Source organism: Saccostrea cucullata, unplaced genomic scaffold, assembly GCF_032062105.1.
Source record: "Saccostrea cucullata isolate Sc308-1 unplaced genomic scaffold, CSIRO_AGI_Scuc_v1 ctg2022, whole genome shotgun sequence".
In the NCBI taxonomy this organism is placed as follows: domain Eukaryota; kingdom Metazoa; phylum Mollusca; class Bivalvia; order Ostreida; family Ostreidae; genus Saccostrea; species Saccostrea cuccullata.
This window is the reverse complement of record NW_026937125.1, coordinates 33,396-52,691: the sequence shown is the minus strand read 5'-3', so window position 1 is coordinate 52,691 and position 19,296 is coordinate 33,396. Positions and strand designations below refer to the sequence as shown.

At 32.6% G+C, this 19,296-nt stretch overlaps 1 protein-coding gene across 2 annotated transcripts; it reads right to left on the bottom strand.

Moving 5' to 3' along the window:
* Positions 1–222: 222 nt before the first annotated feature.
* Positions 223–5,075, bottom strand: LOC134247401 (uncharacterized). Of its 2 annotated transcripts, none has more exons than XM_062729776.1 (7): positions 4,884–5,075; positions 3,061–3,338; positions 2,514–2,688; positions 2,147–2,280; positions 1,716–1,874; positions 1,449–1,556; positions 223–1,124 (listed from the first exon to the last, which is right to left on the bottom strand). In XM_062729776.1, exons 1-7 carry the CDS (start codon positions 4,928–4,930, stop codon positions 1,120–1,122), a joined length of 906 nt encoding a protein of 301 aa, XP_062585760.1. In that variant the 5' UTR covers positions 4,931–5,075; the 3' UTR covers positions 223–1,119. The 2 variants fall into 2 exon arrangements, with proteins under 2 accessions (XP_062585760.1, XP_062585759.1); XM_062729775.1 differs by having other exon boundaries at positions 3,061–3,345; positions 4,888–5,030.
* Between the last annotated feature and the right edge of the window lie 14,221 nt (positions 5,076–19,296).

Genomic DNA, 19,296 nt, shown 5'->3' with positions numbered 1-19,296 from the left:
TAATAAATCAAAGACTTAAAATTTAAGTGCAAAAAGGTCAACTTAATTGAACCATAGATCAGTAAGATGCACACTGACCCCCTATTTTCTCTGCGATTTTGAGTAATACTATATGAGTACTTATCCAAAATATACTTCCCAAAAATTCCTTGATATAACAAATATGAGGAGTGACTTACCTTAAATCTTTCAATAATACAAGTAATTATAAGGAACTTCCATATTTAAAAGAATTACATGTTGGGAAATATATTTAAAATTAAGAATGCCATGGTTTTCTTCACTTTTGCATCAGAGTCAGATAAAATACGAAATGAACAACATTTTCACAACCATAACATATTTACACAACTTGTAAAATAAAATGGGACATGCATATTACTTTTGCTGAGATTGACGTTAGAGCCTAAAAACCATGTTCTTTACAAGATTTGATGAATGCCATATATGAAGGATATGGAGATAACGATCAGTATTCAATATCAAAGTCCATAAAACAATACAAAATAGGAGCAGAGCAAACACGTACTTCTGAAACGTCAGAGGTGGGATCAGATGCCTGGAGGAGAGAGCGTCCCCTGCTGACCGGTCACACAGGCCGTTTGCTCCTTGTCACGATCGGGAAATAACGGGAAAATCCGTCGTTAATTCAGTGCATAAATAATGGACTAACAATTAGCATGAAAAACGTCAGTCAGTATTTGACTCAATGATAAATTGTATTTGCTGACAAGGTCATTATATCGACCAAAGACCTTACGAAATGATGACTTTAAATGAGACTGTTGATATTCTTGTTTCATCAACTTGCTTGTCAATAATATACCTCGTTTTAGAAATTGTTCATACGTAGAGCATGCTCTTGCGTATCGAATCAACTGAGATATATACACTCCGTATGCAGGTGATGAAGGAATATTGCTGCATAAGTAAGGGAAGTTGACGATAGAAAAGTTAAAGTCATCACCTTTATCATAGAGGTTAATTTTCAAATGACAATTAACGATTTTTTCAAGTAAAATGTCCAAGTATGAAACAGTCAATGTGATATAGTGTCTGCTTTTCATTCTCTGTGTAGCATTGAGGATACAGGAGTCACAACTGGTTGAAACACGCGAGTCAAACTGAAAAAGGTATGAGAAATATCAGGACCCATATAATTCTTTTAGGAATATATCATAAACACACCTCTGACTAGGTGGAAATATGAGGTTAAGAATTAGCCCTTTAGATGTCCATATATATTTCATGTTTTATCACATTCAAGAACATTTATATTGAAAAATAATTTCTCTGATTGTTCATATCTCTGCCCTTTCTCATAAAAAATATTATACTAGTTACCAAAAACCAATTCTTATTGTAAATCCATTTAGTTAAAACACCACATACCACCTTATTCCACCCTCATCCCTACCCCACCCCCATGAAATATTTTAAAAACTTACTGTATTCCTCTATCAGGTATTCACTAGAAGTTGTCTTTTTATGACTTGTTAAAGAGGACCACACTGGGGATGGATTAATATGATATGCACACTGGTAATCCTTCTGATCTAAAAGGAACAAAATACACCTGTTTCTATATCCAACTTTCTGTTTAGTATTTCTATATGCAAAAGAGGCATTCTAAAGACATTTAAACATGTTTATCATGACAGAAACTGTGAATCTTTATTTGTGTTATTACCTTATCTATATTCAAGTTAAATTACCTTTGTTAGGGAAAGTTGAACAGGGTGGAGGTTTTTGTTTTTTGATGTAACAATTGAGAATTATTACTATACATGCAGATACAACGACCAAGGTGATGAAAACAAGTAGAATTACTGGTAATGCTGGCACATTATGTTGGAATGTAATCGTGCTCGATTCTAGAAGAGATAAAAAGATTGAGTTTGTTATGTAATTCAGAACTATTAAAGCTGCAAAATCAAAGATCATTAAGGGTCCCACTTTGTGACGGGTGTCCTATAGGGATCAGTCTGTCCATCCAATTAGTCGATTAGTTGATAACTAAAACTTCATTCAGTTATAGTTGTTCAAACACAAAAAAGATAATATTGTCAAGATTAAATGATAGCTTGCTTTAATATAATATGATCTACATTATTTTTATCCCACTGTCTTGAATTAAGTCTTTTACCTCTTTTAATTAGGAACGCTTCATGTACAGAAATAATTCCACTGTCATTCACAACGCACTGAATTGTTTTACCAAAATCGTCTTCTGCTATATTTTTAATTTTCAGCTTGCATTCATGTGTTAATCCATGGTCACTAACAAGATAATAAAGAAATGCACACATTAATAAATGTTTCTCAATGATTTTCACAACTAGATTTGTAGACAGAAGCAAAAATATCTAAACATTCATCCTAACGTTGAACTTTGATTTTCATCATCCTTCTTGAATGTATAAAGAAATTGTATCTTTCAAAGTTATTAAAATGTATTTTCAATATCTATCAAGAAGCAATTTTTCTTTCATAAAAAGTTTATTCCAACTAACCTGATGGTACAAGGCAAGTTCTCCCTGTGTTTAGCATAGGTTTTCATGGAGACGGAATGATTTTCATTAACTTTGTCACAAGAGAAGTAATGTTTACAAGTGAACACTGGCGAGTCACCTACAGCCAGGTTGGTCAAATTCTGGGGCTCAATTGATTCCGAATGGTGTCTACATTCTTAGAACAGAAAAAGACTTCAATTATGAATAATAAACCAGACCATTCACCCATATAAAACTAAGCGGTGTGCTTACAACATGTATATGGTAAAATATGAAATCCTGTGCATTTATTTTCAAGATGAATTGGTTTTTTGGCAATACTGTAAATTGATATAATTGCACTAGACTAAAAAAAAATAAATTCTAAGTGATCATAATACAAGATTATAAACCTATTTATGTATGTAATCAGTTAAATCAGAATCTGAAAGTACTTCTTATTTCTTCACATTTACAAACTGAAACGCAAATTCAATAAACATTTTTAAAGAAAAGAATTGTCAATATGGAGTAGGATTGCATTTTCTTAAGTAACTACTTCACTTACGAAAGGCTTTAACGATGTAACTTTTACAAACATGTTCTGACTCGTCTCCTAGAACAACTCTGCACTCATACGTGATGTTTTCTTTAAGGTTTTGGACACTTTGCACCAGCAATGTATCACCATTATCTACCAGAAGCGGACCCCACTCGTCTTTAGATATAATTTCAATTAAGGATCCATTTTTATACCATCGTTTGGATTTACTTAAACTGTCTTTCGAAAGGCAGTCACAATTCAGCTTGACTTGTGTTGTATATTCAACATATCTGATATCCCCACTGAGGCCTGAAATTAAAAAAAATCTATAAAAAATTTGAAAATAAAGAACAGCATGCTGACTCGCGTTTTCCATATCAATTGTTAGGCCATTATTTACATAGTGAATTGTCTACAGATTTGTCCCTTATTTCTCGATCATGACAGGGAGCATAAGACGAGTGTAACCGGTCGGCAGGGGGATGCTTACTCCTCCATGGCACCTGATCACACCTCTGATGTTTTAAAGGTCTGTGTGTTTGCTCTGCTTCTATTCTGTATTGTCTAATGGACCTTTGTGCTTAAATACAGATCGTTATCTATAAATATTTCAACCTAAGAATTTTTAAACTTACATCACCATCCTCAAGACGAAATAAAGAAACGGCTTTTTGTCATCCTCTTCTTCAATAAATGGAGATTGTTTTAAAATTTGTATACATTTTCACTGGTCATTCGCAAACATATTACGTTGACTAAACCATTCTAATTTTGCACACAAGTACTCCGAAGTTGATATGAAAAAAAATACTCGGGATTCTTATTGACAATAACCGTTGCTGTAGTTGAACATGTTTTCCAAAAACTATTCGATTCTCATGCGATTTGGGTACTTATTTTGTGCCATTTTTAATTTGCAGACCAGTTTTAAGATATGAAGCAGAATTATACAATTAAAATCTTCCATATGAAAAGAAAAGTTTTTGGTGTTGCCATAAATTTGAGATCAAGGACGATTTTTTCAATTGAATGTTTTCATTCTTAGTCTAACATTTATTCGATATACATGTATTCAATTCAAGTAGAAAAGAACATGTTCTACGTTCGAAAAATAAAAAAAAAACTATCTACTGAAAATAAAGTTTATGATATAAAAGAAAATCAACATTTTCGCTTATTAGATTCAGCACTTCACAAATTCCACGGAAACATGCAAATGAATTCAGGGTGGAATATGAATTAACGACCAAACATGACCAAAAAAATATAACTTAAAGTCAGCAGGGATTTAATCAATTAAAAACGTTCTGTAAAAATTATAATTATCATAACACTTCTGATTGCATTTAGAATTGTCTTTAATACAGAATGTGAGCCATTTAGTAGTACAAAGTAATTTATCAATCACAGATTTTAAAACTTTGATGAAGTTTCAAAATATTTTCTTTATCGCAATATATGCATGTCGTGCATTTTTAATGGCGTTCTTTATTTTAGGAAGAATTGTTATTTAGTTCAATGGAAGAAATAACTTTTTTTTTTTGCTTTATATTCCTTCAAAAAAATTCACTAATATTGAGAAGCTACCACTTGTCGGTGTAGGGCTGCCAACTTATAGACCTTGACTCGTCATGAACGGATTTTTTTAGTGCCAGTACGTACAGCTACCAGCTGACTCCTGTTTACATGCTCTCAGAACCGGTCTGCAGTCCTGCATGTTTTTATTTTACAAGGAATTTTTTCATTTGTCATTTGTTATTTGATGCATATATATTTCTCTTTTATGATAGAGTAAGAATGTTTGAATACAGAGAGAGAGAGAGAGAGAGAGAGAGAGAGAGTATCACGAACCTGTTGCAGCTGGTGTAAATATTGCAAAGAAGAAAACAATCATTTTCTTTTGCTTGGATTTTCTTAGAAAAATCACATTCAAGACTGTTTTATATATGCTTAACAGTCATGGATTCCCGCTTTTTAATTTTAATTTATAATACGTCATTCAATGGTGTAAATTTAACTTCTCAACAAGGGGGGTTTCTAAGATGAACGCGAATATAAATAGAATGACTTCATCATTGCCTTTAAAGGAAGTAAATGATATAATTAATAGGCCGAAGCGTGGTGCAGATGAAACAGTAGTTTTAAATTCGCTGTTTCATCAATGACATTGAAGTATTCAGACATTATTAGTTGTCAGACAAAACACAATCAGTTAAATATTGCATAAATAACAAAAAAAAAATAACATAATAATAACAAAAATTCCTGGTTGTTTAAGATAAAATTTACAAAAATTTTCATTCATGATAAAATCAACTGAGGTTTGTTATCTTTATAGTGACGTACTTCTTGTCAAAATCCTTACTAGTAGCCTGGGCTAATTAAAACCGGAGATCAGGAAATTCAAAAATGTAATCTAATAGATGGGATTTTCTAATCTGATACTTTAATTTTTACACGTTTTCTTCTCTTATAAGAAAGTTCATGCATAATGCATTATAGACTTTAAAAAAAAAAAAATTGTGTAATAATACATGTATCATAAGGTATTCCTGTTTCAAATTCTGCATACTTGCAAAATTTTATTCGTGAAGGCAACTGTCATCAGCCAAAAAAAAAAGTGTTTCATTTCATAAATTGGATGAAATAACATTTGGAAATAAGAATGGTGATGGCTTGATTTGATTGGATTACAACTAACTAGAACATAAACAAAACATTCTCACAACATCCACGAATAGGCTAAGCACCCTTGACGTTGTAAGGATGAAAACAAACCTGTTTCGTCGTTTTAATTTTCAAAAAAAAACATGCAGTAATATTTGCGGAAAATAACCCTGTTTGTTAATTTTTAGTTATTTTGAGTTAGTTTAACGATTTTATTTAGGTTTGGACTGTGAGGAAGAAAAATTTAAGGAAGTATGCAGTGCTTTTGTCATTCCTTTTAGTTAAGTATGATAAACACGGACAAAATTCGCATGTCAAGTTTATGTCTATTTTTAGTATTTTATCTCTTATCAATAATCGTTCTTCTTACAGGGCCTAGAAAGGACATATAATGTATATTGTATACCTTTTTCCTGAGCTAGAAATATAAGAGTACCTAGGTTTAAACTTAATTAATTTGAAGGATTGAGATTTTTTGTGATCATATGTTCATTTGTTCATGATCGGACAAACAATAAGTTCATTTCTTTTATCCCGACTTGATGGGCGGAGTTATAGAAAAGTGTGGGTTATGTACAGAAAACCCACACTTTTTTTTCACACCTAACTATGGTACAACAAAACCAGTAACATTCGACGATGGATTGTATTTGCTGAATAGTCATTATATCTTTGTACTTTTCACTGTTTAGATTTTTTCACCCAAATCACTTGACAATGCCATCTAATTACCTCGGGTAAAGGAGTTCTATTTCTTTTACAAATAAAGAGCAATTAATGATTTCTCGAGAAGTGAAATAGTGACGAAAGACAAAAAGGGCGAATGTTTGAAAAACCCTCTCGAACAAACATAAAATATAATCCTAAAATAAAAATCATTTCAGTTATTGTTATGCCATTTTGTACATGTACATGTCTGTAGACGGATTTTTACGTTTGTCCAACACTCTGCGGGTGTAAGACACCGGGCGACAGGAGATGTTTACTCCTCCACGGTACTTGATCCCAGCTCTTAGGGCATTACACATAAAAACTGATTACGGCAAGGGCAAACGAAACGTTTTCAATATAAGCACTTGTAATTTATATCTATCGAAGACAATACATCCGTTTCCCGAACACTCATTAATACAATATACTATGAACACTGAAAAGCTTTAATTTTGTGGTAACTTTATGCAGTTAGAGTGGCATGCTCTTATACTTATATGTTTAATAAAATACTTACATTATAATGAAAACTACACATGATTATTCAATTTTTGATTAATTCAAGAGTTAACATTATTAAATTGAAAACTGTAAGTGAATGTTTCTTTTCTATTTATTTAAGCATCAGTAACTTTTGTCATCAATGCTTTATTATCTTCGAACATATTTCTTTTGGAAATAACTAGTAAGTGTTAAATGATATACCGGAAGGTCATATTTTTCTTAATGAAAGAAAAACTTAAGGTTGATAGTCAAGTTGTTGTACACGTACTTTTTTATATGCTTCTCTTCCGTCCTGGTATAATCTGCCTTAGTCTACACCATCCATTTTAATTTATTATCGGTGAAATCCCTATATTTGTAGCAATTAGCTAAAGCATATAGAAAAATTGTTAATTCTTAATATAATTTTTAATATAATTTTTATTCAACTTAATTGCTATAAAGTTAAAAACATATTGTTGATTTTCTTAAATGTAAATAATCTTGATTACGAAACCTCTTTTTCGACATCGTGTTTCCCCCTGAATTCAATAAAATTACATTATTCTTTTTAAAGCAGTGAAAAAATTTTTTTATGTAAGATTTTCAAAAAATAAATCTTATTTTCCCAGATGATAATTATAGCAAATTTGATATGATTTATTGAAAACATCAAAGGAAATTTCAAAAATCACGTCAAAAAAATTATCATCACTACGTAATTTAAAATTTATTCAAATGCATGTTTGGTTGTAACATAAATTTTTGTAAACCTGATACAAACTTTTGTAAGAAATAAACAGTGTAAATTTCATAAAGTTGATTGAAATGTTTGTATAGCTAGGGGTTATGTATATTTAAACATTTTAATAAAAATTAACATGATTTTGTTATTGTATATTCGTTTTAACTGATCAATACAGATCGAAAATTTTATTTAAAAAAGGCATTTTAATGTACACTTGCTTTTACGTTCAAGTATGTGTACCAAATTTTACCTTTGTTGGTTATCAAAAGAACAGATATATTAGAACTACTTACCTAACGTCACTCTAGTCATTACACTATTTAAAAAAATCTTTAAAAAATCAAGCGTTTTCTGAAGTTTTTTCTTCACTTTTAAATATAAGTATGTAAAGTATTAATGGCCGTTTTTAACAGTTATTTATTACAAAATGCTGTATACAATTGAAATATACGCTTTAATCCTTTTAAAATACTCTCCTTTATATATTTTGTTTACCAATAAAAGTTATGAAGATTGTAAATTACATTTGAATAAAATTCGTGCATAAAGTTATTTTATAATTATTTATTATCCTGCAAGGAGAATAATGTCTATTTTTAAAAAGTGTGGGTTATGCTACTTTTAGAATAAACAAACACTTTTAACAAAAGAAAGATCACACCTTTTGACATGGATGGCGTGTTACTATTAATATAACTTATCTTTAAATGTAATCAGTATCAACCATCTATACTCTGTTATGACGCATATTAACCTTTTATTAATAATCGTTGAAAAATCATTATATCTTTAATTTCCCGTACATTTCATGTTTAGATTTGTTTACGCACTTCCAAATCACTTGACAATGCCATTGTTCTAATTATAACGAGTTTTATAGTTAAATTTTGTGGAAATATTATTTTTTCTTTTATGTGTTTCAAATAAAATCATTTTGTTTCTACAAATCGTGAATATATATTACTTTAAACAAAAAGGGCGAATGTTTGAAAAACCCTCTCGATAATCAATGTTTGTCCTTATCCTCCCAGTTTTAAATATAACTGTGTATCTCGAATAATTGATCCAAAAGATTACCTTTTTGTGTGAGTTTTTCTATTTTATGCCATTTTGTTTATTCATGTCATTTTCAAAAGGTTTATTTCCCCAAGGGAACTCTTTTACTGTGTTTAATACGCATGCGCTTTAAATTTAAAGTCACTTCCACAGTTCTTGATGTAAACATGTTCATAGGGCATGCCTCTGTCATAAAAAATGTTATTGTGTTTGTGAAGGGCAAAATCTTAACTGATTCGTTTTTTTTTAAAAATTAAGCACTTGTAATTTATATTTGTATTAATCTGTATAGACATAATAAGGCGTGTGTGAGCCCCCCCCCCCATTAATACAATATACTATGAACAGAAACAAATTTAATTTTGTGATAAAATGCTATGCATATTCGAATAGGCATTTTAAAAAAAAAAGCTAATTTTTATATGTTTAATAAAATACATCATTATTTGAAAATGTACAACAAATATAAGTTTTTTGTTTTTGATTAATTCAAGAGTTAAGCATTATTAAATCTGAAAACTGTACATGTCCATCTACAGTTTTACTTTGCTGCATTTATTTGGCGGAAGCATCAGTAAAATTGTCAAAGTTAGCATAAAACATAGTTTTGTTCGAAAATGTTTAAAATGTTTGGAAATATTTTTACCCTACAAAATTTTAAATGATATACCGGAAGGTTCATATTTTTGCCCTGGAATGAAAGAAAAACTTAAACTTGATAGCCCCTCAAGTTGTTGTACACGTACTTTTTTATATGCTTCTTTTACTTACAAGAACACATTTGGTACAATTAAAGGCCTTTTCATTTGTTAACTGTTTCACCATTTTTCATTTTAATAATTATTCACTGCGTATAGTATTAAAACTTTGAATGGATATTTGTAGCAATTTAGCATAAAGCATATAAAATAGAAAAATTGTTAATTCTTAATATAATTTTTAATATAATTTTTATTCAACTTAATTGTACTATAAAGTTAAAAACATTTTGTTGATTTTCTTAAATGTAAATAATCTTGATTGATACAATAATTTCCTCTTATTTCTTGTTTTAATTCAATAAAATTACATTATTCTTTTTAAAGCAGTGAAAAAATTTTTTTATGATAAGATTTTCATAAATTCTGTACCCTCTAAATCTTATTTTCCCAGATGAAAATTATAGCAAAACATACATTTACTCTAATGGCGGATTAAGAACGGCGCGTAGGGCGAGCAATCCCCTCCCAAATGTTTGTCATCTTTGAACCTCCCATGTTTTAGAAGTTCACGATCCGCTACTGTGTATCTTGAGTCATAATTGATCCAAAAGTTTACCTTTTTGTGTGAGTTTTTCTGATTTTACTGGATATTTTGTTTATTAGTTGATAATTATTTGTTAATCTTTAGGTTCTTAGACGACGTCAAATTTCGGTCAAGTTGTAAGTTTTGTGAAAAATCCGGGATCACTCGATCTTAAATGCGTATATTATTGAAACAGTCTGGGGGAAAATGCATTTAGTGACTGGTTTTCAAGTGGCCTAATAAATTGAAGAAAAATAAAACTTCCATGGACGTTGATTAAAGGTGTGGCCGTCTTTTTGAGTCTCTGTTTTATGTGTTTACTCCCCTAGACAAATTAAAAGCGTTAATAGAAGTTGTCGACTGACGTACTGTTCTTGGCATTGCTACCGAAATCGGAACATGATATGGATATTTAAAAAATGAGTGAAAAATGAAGATAAGTTGATGAAAAAAAAAGGAGAAAAAGGACAGCAGTTGTAGAATTACGTGTTCGAATTGGACATTTGGGTGAGATGCTTCTATAATGTGACGTGACATATCTAACTTGACGCTACATCAAAGTCTCCCCCGGGTTTCACAACTACCAATTTTCAGAAAGTATGTTTGACCTTATTAGTCATTGGAAAATGGTGAAATTTTCCAGTATTGTTGCATTATGACTCTATTTTATAAATACCTATTGTTTGCTTTTATAAAATCACAATAAAATTTTAGAAAGAAATTCCACGAACTTTTGGATCAACCCTCGTACACACTTCAAGTTTTTGGTTTATAAGTCGGTAGAAGGGAGATAACTTGAATATTTTCTTAAAATTATGACTATCAGAGTTACAGTGTTGAACAAAAGGTTCTCTCTTTTTTAAAAAATGCTTGTTAATAGAAATGCCATGGAATCATCTATTGTGGTTGTAAACTTAAAGACCATAATTTCAATGGTAACAATTAATACAATGATGCCTATTGATCTTTTCAAGTATACTAGTAAGTCTCGATATATTGAACTTTGTACAATTTTATATCATTATATAGTTTTCCATTCATGGTCGGCGTGCACAAACTTTAATCGTCTGGAAGTTTATTATATTTTTCCTTATCCTCTAGGATAAAATATGACGACGTTCAACAGTACGACTCTCAGTTAACCTTGAACTTTCAGTAGGGCATGACTGTCTCGACACTACGTAATTCATGTCTCTCATATGACTAATAGATTCTTTTCGGTTAAGAAATTAACATCAGTAATTTTAAATTGTTGTTGACAACGCGATGAGACGATTTAAGCCCAATTAACGTTTAAATGAAGACGAAATGCTTTATTGCTGCGACCTTCAACTCCATATTCAGATTATCGTCGATGTTTTTTTTTTCAATATTAACGATAGGTACTACCATTCAAATGACCAAATACCTCATTAAACTTGAAAATTAAAGGCAACACAGAGTCTGTCTTATAAGTTTTAAATTGATTATAGAAGATAAGAGACAAATCGCAGGGACATTGCAAGGAAAATACAAGCCAATCTAATACATTTGCTAAATTTACAAGAACAGTCAGTGGCGGATTTAAGGGGGGGCGCACCCGGCGCGCGCCCCCCCCTAAAATTGTCAAAGTTAACATAAATCACAGTTTCGTCTACAAAATGTTACATGTTGCCCTACAAAATCTATACAATCCAGGAGCTTCCGGGGGGTTCGCCCCCTGGGCCCCCCAACAACTGGGGGCCTCAAAGACCCCTTGCCTACTTTTAGCGCCCCCCCCCCCCTAACTTCAAATCCTGCATCCGCCCCTGACAGTAAACAAGTCAAATCAGCCAAAGAAATGCAGATTGTACTGGGGTCAACACAGAATTCGACATTTTGGAAAGTTTGAATTGAAGTTGTACATGTTTCAGTATTTTGTTAGTAATAGACCGTACATTCCGTTTTGAATGTAAATACAAAACTCTGGATGAAGGTGTACAATCTAATTTGTTAGATCTGATTTTAATTTCTTTGATATAAAAAAAATTATTTCTTTTAAGCATGTTTCAGTAATTGATGTAATTGCTAGGTCAAATCTAAATCTATGAATTTCAGTCCTCATTTTAATATAACATTTGTATGCTTCCAAAATGTATTTAAGGTCCCAAATCAATTGTTATGGTTATGATTAAATATTTTCAAATAGATTGGCAACAAATATTTTAAAAATTATCATTCATAATGTCTCAATAATTAACAGATTTAGGTCAGGACAAAGGCTTTCTGCGAACTTGCTGCATATATACAGGAATGTGCCAAAAACCATAAGGACATTGTTTGCTGCAAGTCAGCAGCAATGTTTGCCACAATATTGCAGCAATATTTAAAGCAAGTTTGCAGTAATGGTTTCCGAAAGCTTGAAGCAGGGTTTTCATGGAAAATCCAATGTTTGCTACAGACTTGCAGCAAACCTCATTTGGATGTTAAATTGTTTGCTGCAAGCTTGTTGCATATTAACCGAAAACTTGCTACAAACACCAAACCTTTGTATAGACTGTCGTGCTTTAGCTACATTGCAGCAAGGTTGCAGCAATGTCTACAGGACTACTAGTATTTGCTGCAGACTGGCTGCAAATATTTGCAGGAAGACATATGTCCTTACTCCGTCAAAAAAAATTCTAACCGCCATTAAAGATGAACGTCACACGTACTGACGTACTGTGATACTGTAATAACATATTCCATATTCTTAAAATGGTGTGGATTAAAACTCTTGGAAACTTTAACAACATTTGAAATGGCCAGTCACATCATAACGTACGACTTTTCTACACTTTATACCGCCATTCCTCCAGATAATAAAAAATAGACCCTTTGCTATCATAGAAAACTGCTTCTTCAATAAAGATGGAAATTTCCCTATCTTGTGATTGTTCATCACAACTTTTCCTTTGTTAAAAACCATTCTGATTCTACATGCAGTTAAAAATGTACGTTGAAGTTGATATTGAAAGAATGCTAAGTTTCTCATGGACAATATTATGTAGTTTTCGGTGATCAGATCTTCCAACAATCTATTGGAATTTATATGGGCTCTAATTGAGCTAATATTGTATTAGCTGATCTGTTTTTATATTCTTTTGAAGCAGAATTGATTCAAAGTACTTCTAAATGAGAAAACGAAATATTTGCTTAGCCTTCAATTCGGCATTTGGATACTAGTTTTTCGATGATGTACATGTATTATCTGTTAACCTTGGTTGCTTTCAATCATATGTTGACTACCAGTGATTTGAAGACACCAAATTCTCTCATACCAGTTTCATATTTGGATGTTCTTATTAAAGATGAAAAGAGCCAATTTACAGCTTAATTGTATGACAAAAGAGATGGCTTCAAGGTTTCCATCCTCAGATTTAATTGGTGTTGTACTACATCAATGTACATGTATATCCCGCTATCACCTGTACATGGCGTTTATATATCCCAACTTATTGATACTCACGAGCATATCCCGTTATTAGCATACTTGGATATTTTACTTGAAAAGGACATTAATGGTAATCTTACGACCCAGCTCTGTGATAAACGTGATGAATTTAACTTTTCTATTGTCAACCTCCCTTACTTATGCAGCAATATTCCTTCATCACCTGCATACGGAGTTTATATATCTCAGTTGATTCGATACGCAAGAGCATGATCTACGTATGAACAATTTCTAAAACGAGTTAAATTATTGACAAACAAGATGATGAAACAAGAATATCAGCAGTATGGTTTAAAGTCATCATTTCATAAGTTCTATGGTCGATACAATGACATTGTCAGCAAATACAATTTATCATCGAGTTAAATGCTGACTGACGTTTTTCATACCAATTGTTAGTCCATTATTTATACACTGAATTGACGACGGATTTTTCCGTTATTTCCTGATTATGACAAGGAGCACACGGTGGGTGTGACCGGTCGGCAGGGGATGCTTACTCCTCCATGGCACCTGGTCTCACCTTTGATGTTTTGGAGGTCCGTGTTTGTTTTGCTCCTGTTTTGTATTGTTTTAAGGACTTTTGATCTTGAATACTGTTCATTATCTCCATACGTTTTATTCCATTCTTATGTCGACACGATATATCCCAGTAAGCTTGTCATAAAAGATACCACAGAATCTGGCACATCTGTATCATATTTGAATCCTTTACTAGAAAGTTCTGTGGTCGATACAATGACCTTGTCAGCAAATACAATTTAACATTATGTCATATGCTGATTAACTTTTTTCATACTGATTGTAAGGCCATCATTTACACACTGGGTTGTCCATGAATGTTTTCCATTATTTCCCGATCATGGCAAGGAGCACGTACATGGCGGGTACGACCGGTCAGCAGGGGTGGTCATTATTTACACACTGTTATCCATGATTTTTTTTCCCATTATTTCCCGATTACGACAAGGAGCACATGGCGGGTGTGACCGGTCGGCAGGGGATGCTCACCTCTCCATGGCACCTGATCCCACATCTGATGTTTTGGAGGTCCGTGTTTGCTCTGTTCCTCTTTTTTTTTTAAATGTTTGATGGACTTTTGAGCTAAATATACTGTTCGAATTCGTCATCTCCACATACGAGGCCTGTTCAATAAATAATGTCCTGGGTGCTCGGAAAGAAGCAAAAGACGCTAGTCTGCATGATTTAACTTATTAATCTCTTTCAATTAATTTAAAACACATATCCGTTACATTTTTGATCCAATTTCTGATTGTTTTTAGAACTCATTTTTGAGAATGATCCTTAGTATACTAGAAAATGGCAGATCCAATGATTTCCTGGACTTGTTTCTTCCTCCTGAAAGATGTTTTTTTTCAAGTTTGGAATTAGAAACAAGTCAAAGGGTCAAAGATCCGGCGAATATTGTTACAATGTGAAAAACATTCACTTTCTGTTTATCCCGAAACCCCTTTACTCTTCAAGGCGTGCGGGTTTGGACGCTGTCATGAAGAAATTTAATGTAGTGGATTCCTGATTCTGCAGGGTCCTTCCTCTAATAAACCTTTCGATTTTTTTGCAGAAAAATTGCTTTCTAGCCTCCTCAAGAAATTAAACTGTCTCCCCGAATACGAATTTGAACAACAATATCGCTAATATTATAAGAAAAATGCATATATATAAATCTGTCTTTGTGCTCTTGCAATTCTTTGCTCTTGTCAGACCTTCGCTGTTTTTATCAAGTACATCTTATGGTAAATTTTGTTTTGAGGGTTTTAAGCAATAGATTCAAGTTCCATTATCTGTTTGAATATCAAACAAACGTGGATAACTACAATAACTTATATTTTAAAATAATTGTTGAGACATTCGTACACGCTGTCGTTTTCACTCATTTTTCAAAATATAGGGTGACCTTTGAGTACTAAGCTTTTTTACCGTCAAACGTTTCTTAAAAACAGTGTAAACTACTCCCGAAATGATGTCTATCAAATTTGCTATGTGTCTTAAAGTCAATCATGTATCATCAAATATTTGTTGAAATTTGGCAAACAGTACATAAGTTGTGATAATTATTTGTTGGCAAGGACAGTACCCATTTTTGATGCCCATTAACTGTAAATGTTACATAGTTCAGTGAATATTTCTTTGGGATTTTTAACAAGTTTTACAGCAGCTTTAATGAAGCTAGTTATTTTCACTCTATGTTACTTATTCTTTACCATTCATTTATAATACAGTGTCTCGAATAGCCCTTGTTTTCCAGCTTCTTAGTTATGAAACTATATGATGAAAAGTGGTCACATAAAATTCTGCAGGTTTGTTTTGTTTATAGTTTTTTTTAGATCTTACCCGTTATTTCATCAGAGAACAGCAACTATCCTATAATACTTAATGCAGTGTTTATTCATTAAAGATCTAAATTATGGCTTATAACTATTAGGCCTAGGGTTATCAAACTTTGTCATCTGATGCATCTTGGGTAGAAAGTGTGTCAAGCTTAATATCATATAATATTTGTATTTTATGTCACACAGTTCAGGACATTATTTATTGAACAGCCCTCGTATTTCACTACAAGTACAATTTTCAAACAGAGTTAGTCTATAGCTAGAAAAAATGCTACAGGGATTTCAATAGCCTCCTTTTAATTCGATATGGTCTATGGTCAATATAATGACCTTGTTAGCAAATATGCCGGTATATTCTATCATTTGGCTTATTTTGACTGCCGTTTTTCCATACCAGTTGTGAGGCCTTTTTTGTTTTTGTTTTTATATTGAATTTGACTACGAAATGTTCCGTCCACTTGAGTCTCAGCATGGGTGTGATCAGTCTATAAGGATTGCATTCCCCTCCTAGGCACCTGATCTTGTGTCAGGAGTTTCCGGGGGTCAGTGTTTTATTACCTTAAATTCTTGCAGGTTTGTTTTGTTTATAGTTTTTTTTAGATCGATCACCCGTTTCTTTTCTCTTCCTATTTCATCTTAATGTCGAGGTAACAGCAACTATTTTTTTTCTCATGTAGCAGGTATTGAACAAATTTTGTTTCATGTGAACACAATAATTGCTTTTTTAATTAAGTGGCGTGGTTGATACCGATAAAATTACTTAAATGCATAAAATATATATACTGTAAATCAACTGCATGTTGCAAATATGAACGATTATTATATGATTAATTTCCCCGGCTCTCTCTGATTGGTGAAGATCTAATAATGATAAAAAAAATTCTACGTTATATTGACCTGCACGTGACCTTACAGGTCAATATTATACATTTATTGACTCGTTCGAGGGCAACATGCGTATTGTCGGACCAAAGAACCAAACTTTATGCCTGAGGCCGTTAGGCCGAAGGCAGACAGTTTGGTTCGAGGGTCGACAAAACGCATTTTGCCCGAGAACAAAGTAAATAAATGTTTTGTTATACTTTTTAATTTTTTTGGACACACATGTATTTTGTACTTTCTTTCAAAATGAATATATCAGGTCCATCACTATTAAACATAAACTTATGCAAATGAGATTAAGCTCCACCCATTCTGTGACGTAAGCGGTCCAACATCTCATCGACATCTCACCCAACAGTCAAACATCGATTTTTTTATGCCCGCTCAGCAAAACATTAGAAATGTTGGACTTCTTTTCGTACAGATTTGTATAGGAACAAATTCTAAAGGTATAACAAAATAATGTTTTGTTATTAGTTATACCTTTTTAAAAAAAAAATGACATACATGTCTTTTGTACCGTCTTACATGATGTAACACCAATTCCGTCACTATTGAACACCAACGAATGCAAATAAGATTAAGCTCCACCCACTGGTCCAACATCTCACTCAGCGGTAAAACATCGATTTTTTTTATGCCCTCTCACCAAAACATTATAAATGTTTGACTTTCTTCGCATAGATTTGTATAGGGACAACTGCTTAAGGGTACAATGTATAACAAAAATGAATTATTGCGGGTCAATATTATACATTCATTTACGGAGTTCGAGGGCAACATGCGTTAATAAAAATTTTGTCGGACCCAAGAACCAAACTGCCTAAGAACATTGGGCCGAAGGCAGACAGTTAGGTTCGAGGATCGACAAAACGCGTTTGCCTGAGAATTAACTCAGTTAATAAATGTTTTGTTTACCTTTCATTTTATTCTTTTTTGACATACATGTCTTTTGTACTGTTTTCCGTGGTGTAACATCAGTTCCGTCACTGTTGAACACCAATGAATGAAAATGAGATTAAGCTCCGCCCATTCTGTGACGTAAGCGGTCCAACATCTCGTCGACCTGTCCAACATCTCACTCAGCGGTCTAAACATGGGTTTTTTATGCCCTCTCACCAAAACATTAGAAATGTTTGACTTTCTTCGCATAGATTTGTATAGGGACAACTGCTTAAAGGTATAACGAAACGAATTATTGCAGGTCAATATTATACATTTATTTACCGAGTTCGAGGGCAACATGCGTTAAAGAGATATATGCCGTATTAGTGTTTTATTTCAAAAGAAATAAATATAGGTGGTGTCTCATCAAGTTGTCTAAGATATATACTTTCTGCAAATAAGACTATTCCACTCCATCACTTTTAAAAGTTATGAAATATTATTAGGTAAAAATTATTTTCTCTCCGAGACGGATAATAAACCGCCTCTTATTGAAATATTCATGATCACGTGGTTTCGCATGCTCACAGCTAACAATGGTCCAATCTCGTGAATGAACCGAAAAGCATAATGGTCTACTACGTTTTTACTACAAACACGTGAGTTAGGGATTGCCAATACGTGAGCACACCTCAGAGTTGGTTGCTTTTTGTACCGAGCAATAATCACGTGCAATTGTCTTTTCACTAGCAGTACAGCACGGTGAAACTCTAAATAAACGGACCTGTACAATGGAGTGGGGAAAACTTTAATCTTTATCATTGTTAATCATTTTGTAGGCAAATATGAGCATGGAATTAGTAGATAATAAATGTGCATAATGCATTAAGCGTGTAAATGCTTGGGAAAATGCATCAAATCTTTCCGAGAGCGATTTAAACCAGAAGTCTCTGTCGAGACTGTAGCTCTACTGGTTTGTATTTATCAAAAACCATTGCACTATTTTATGTATCTTTGTGTAGTCTACTTGTGTGCCAACTTATTTTGAAATCAGACTAAAACTGTGGAAGGAGTAGCGTTTTAAAGGAATTTCACAGAAAATTCTATTTTTAGTAACCATGGTAAACACCGTTCATCGAAATCAAAAACCGATGCACTATTCTATGTATCTTAGTGTAGTCTACTTGTGTGCCAAATTATACTGAAATCAGACCAAATCTGTAGAAGGAGAAGTGTTTTAAAGGAATTTCACAGAGAATTCTATTTTTAGTAACCATGGTAACACCGTTCATCGAAATTAAAAACCGATGCACTATTCTATGCATCTTAGTGTAGTCTACTTGTGTGCCAAGTTATATTGAAATCAGACCAAAACTGTAGAAGAAGTAGCGTTTTAAAGGAATTTCACAGAAAATTCTATTTTTAGTAACCATGGCAACACCGTTCATCGAAATCAAAAACCGATGCACTATTCTATGTATCTTAATGTAGTCTACTCGTGTGCCAAGTGATATTGAAATCAGACCAAAACTGTAGAAGGAGTAGCGTTTTTAAGGAATTTCACAGAAAATTCTATTTTTAGTAACCATGGCAACACCGTTCATCGAAATTAAAAACCGATGCACTATTCTATGTATCTAAGTGTAGTCTACTTGTGTGCCAAGTTATATTGAAATCAGACTAAAATTGTAGGAGGAGTAGCGTTTTGAAAAATTGTTTACAGACAGACGGACAGACAGACA